Raw genomic sequence first — 3,880 nt, 5'->3', positions numbered from 1 at the left:
AATATTAAATTCCATCCCAGACATTCTAGTACATAAACTGTAGAAGGCAGAGACTTTCCTGCCCACTATTCCTCAAACCTGCCCTCTTATCCCTCACTTTCGTTCTCATCTGATTATAATGGCCTGACATTCACAGTTTGAATTCCTCAAGCTCCTCAGAGTTCCTTGCTCAGCAGGTCTGGGCAGCTTGTCCCAACCCCGGTTCACTCTGTTGTGTCCTCAGCCCGCTCTCCCCATCCAGCCCGTGAACACCACCCACCCCCAGCTTTGTCCAAGTCTCAAGTTTGGTCCACATGATAGGGCTCTTCATGACTAAGGCCCAAAGGCATCTTCAGGGCTTTATTACCCAAATCTACGTTTTCAGTGAGCAAATATTTCAAACCAAATTTTCCTGAAAGTTTGTAACTTAGCAAAAGCTGTGTGTTTTCACTGTAATCTTTGTGACACTTTCCTGGTTAAAATTTCCTGTTATAACGAGGTTGCTGGCGAGATACACACATTTGAAAAGTATATTTAAATGAGTATTTTATATCATCATAAATTCTATAGCTACATAAGGAGCCATGTACATACATATGACTATTTAATCTGAAAGTATAGTTACAAGACTAAGCAATTTTATCTAGGTGACATTATTAGAAAAATGAATCAATACAATCCATCAGAATTAATACTGATGAGTGAGTCCTAACTCATGTATAAAATTAAATGAATAGAAGAATATCTCAGTATTTCCAACAGTATGGAAGGCAAAAAGTAGCATTTCGAAGACTTTCACAACCAACAAAGGAAAAATGCATTAATGCTTCCTACTCAGTATAATATAAAAGTAAATATATGGGCGTACGTGTTTGAATATATGGTCATAAAAACATATATATATGTATTAATTTTAATTTAATAGAGAATTGTTATACTGTTATATGATTAATACAAGACAATTTAAAAATAATTTTATTGGGCAGTCAGTGATAATGCATTTACTCTTATAGCGAGTAATCTATACATAGTCAGTAATTCTAGTAATTCTAGTAGAATTACTAGAAACAATATTCATTGTTACCATTTCAAAGCTGATACACCTAGGTCATAGTCATCGGTAGCTACTGGGTTATGGAAGGAGGTGAGCTTTTCTGCTGTCTTTAAACACACACAAATGTTCAAAACTGCGCAATACATATTAATACATTGGATCGTGACAGAGTCCCAAGCTGCCTGCAAAGCAACTGCACTTCAGCTACCTTCTAGTACTTACAGATGTGTCTGAATGCTTCACTTTTCTGCTGCTTTTGAGAAGAGAAGGGAATTAGGGGAAGCCTGTTGAATATTTAGGAAAATATTCTGCTGTGCAACTGAAGTTGCAGGAGATCCGTAAAACCAGTCCACAGAAATGCTGTGTGGTTTATCAGACTGCAGTGGAGGTGAAAACTTCCCGGTGATTAAATCACTGTTTACATTCCATTTTTGGTATTCGTGCACAAACTGCAGTCTGTCAGCGTACAGCATTTTCCACAGAGGATCCAGAAAATAACGTGTTTGGTAAAGCCAGTTTGGTGCTGGGTAGGGAGGATAGTGTCCCCATGGCATGAAATAGTTCACAGCAAGGCAATGCTCTAGCTCCTTTTGACGCCCTCGCTTTCGTGACCTTCGATGTTGCCTGAAATCCCCGTGAACAAAGTCATTTAAGTTTGATGGGTGGATACTCCAGTAGTTTCCTTTGCCGTCCTCACATCTTCCCACCTTAATGAAACAATCATTTAGTGAAAGGTTGTGCCTTATACTGTTCCGCCAGCCTCGACCTTTGTTCCTGTAGAAAGGAAAATTATCTTCAATGTATTTGTAGATAGCGGCTAAATTCAGTTTATTTGTAGGGGAGGAAAGAATTGCCTTTGCAATTAAGGCTATGTAAGACAGAGGTGGCTTTTCCAGAAATCTTGCTTCATCCACAGTCACAGAAAGACTCTTTTCGGCATGTATGTGAGAGCTGGGAATCTGGTGTGGAATCCTGTGAACCAGTTTTCCTTCTTCTTCTCCTCCTACCGTATGAATGTCCAGACTTCCTTCATCGTTTTCAGTAAAGTCTTCACTCATTATAGCAGCACGAAGTCCAGCATTTATTTTAAGTGTCCTGATATTTTACTGCAAGTAGCTGAATAGTTGATACACTGAATATAACCAGCAGGAGAAATGCAAGTTGGAGTTTAAATGTGCTGCTCTCACGTACCTAGATTCCTATTTTATACTCTGCTAAGTCAACATCCTTAACAATGAAAACTGAACTGCCTATGTTTACAAAAGTCAAGGTGCAAGTCCTAGCTGAATGAAAAAAAAAAATACAAAATAATTATGCTATGTTAAGTATGAAGATAAGCAGACCATGACTGTTGGCCTCTCACTTCATTACAATCTGAGAAAACACCCTTCAGTGTTCCCCATTGAAACATAATGATTAATGAGAAATTGATGGTGGCTAGATAGAGTTGTGAACGGATTAGACCCTCCAGTGATACGCAGAACAAATTGAAACCAACATGTTGGTTCCTGTGTCCTACACTTAGTCAAACATGTTGCATATAGTACAACAAACATTTGTTTTACGCTCTAGAAGAAAGTACTCTGTGAAACGAAACCTGCTATCAAATTTTGTAGCTGCAGGGTATCTATTCTTGGTGAGGTGGAATTAAAGCACAACCCCCCCAACAAATTGCTCCCCATTTGTATTCTTAACTCTCTGATGCCAGTTGTGCAACTTTTCCTGCCAAGTACTCATGTGGTGGGTCCTGCTGACCTGGGAAACCACTTGAGGGAGCAAGTACCACTCAGAGCCAGTGAGCGCTGTGCTCTGGGACCCTCAAAGCATGAACTATGGCTTGAACTTTGATGTTGTCCTCAGCATCCTGAGGTCTCACACTGTTAAGGACAAGATACTCATCTCACAATTAGTCAGGGAAGGCAATCAAATCTTTAAATATGTTCTAAAGCAAAATAAAACAAAATGATAGAAGCTTTGAAAGAAAAAATATTTTAAGAAATGTTGTCTTGTTTTGGGTTATTTTTGATGTTCAAAGTATGTATTCCCAAATGAGGTCTATGTTTCAAAGCATTAACAGCAGCCTCAAGGATTCAATCTTTTGAGGCTGAAGTTGTTGTTGCTGAGACTCTGATGGATTCTGAGGATAAACTGTGGTTGCTTCTTTCAGATGTTAATTCTGGGAGAATGGTGAAGAGAGAGAGGGACTAAGGGCACATATTAAACTGATTCCTTGCCCCCTGAGCTTCAAGTTCACATTCCAGGTGATTGTTTGGATTAGGCACCTGCAAGATTTTTCTCATGCTTTCAAATCATTTCAGTCAGTAGTCACAATGTTTGTAGATCAAGAAACAAGACCCATGATGTAATGCTATAGTTCCCATGGGTAGATTGTTAGTTATCCACCGTTTCTGTGTCAGAGCAGAATTGCCACCTACTTGGGGGCAAGATTCAATAGAGGACTTTTCCACTAATCGTTGTGAAAGGGATACACCTGGTGTTGCAATAACCTTGGCTGTGCAAAAATTCTAGTGGTGATATGATGAGCTACTAATCATTTTTCCTGGATCTGAAGTCTCAGCAATCACTTCTTTAGAATGCATTCATTTGACCTGCTTTATTCCCACCAGAAATTCTCCCCAGAACATCCCAGTGTTGCCATAATCTTCCAGGTACTGGTGGCTTTTCTTAACCTTCTGCTGATTAATTTACACAGTTTGTGCTCCTCATCTCTTTATTTGCAGCTGAACAGTTGCTAGATCATAGCAGAAATTGAGGAGATTAGCTCTTGGCACTTTAGACTGTTAATTACTAGTAATCCCATTTCTGTTCCTGCACCTGTACACAGGT

General features: G+C 39.3%; 1 protein-coding gene across 1 annotated transcript; it reads right to left on the bottom strand.

Annotated features, from left to right (window-relative positions):
- Nucleotides 1-1,272: 1,272 nt before the first annotated feature.
- On the bottom strand, nt 1,273-2,091 carry LOC104281106 (forkhead box protein D1-like). Its single transcript, XM_009878979.1, has one exon. The coding sequence runs from the start codon at nt 2,089-2,091 to the stop codon at nt 1,273-1,275; it is 819 nt and encodes a 272-aa protein (XP_009877281.1).
- Nucleotides 2,092-3,880: the final 1,789 nt, after the last annotated feature.

The sequence above is a fragment of the Apaloderma vittatum genome, unplaced genomic scaffold, assembly GCF_000703405.1.
Source record: "Apaloderma vittatum isolate BGI_N311 unplaced genomic scaffold, ASM70340v1 scaffold17611, whole genome shotgun sequence".
Classification (NCBI taxonomy): Eukaryota; Metazoa; Chordata; class Aves; order Trogoniformes; family Trogonidae; genus Apaloderma; species Apaloderma vittatum.
The sequence above is the reverse complement of the archived record's forward strand: the minus strand, read 5'-3'. Positions and strand labels throughout refer to the sequence as shown.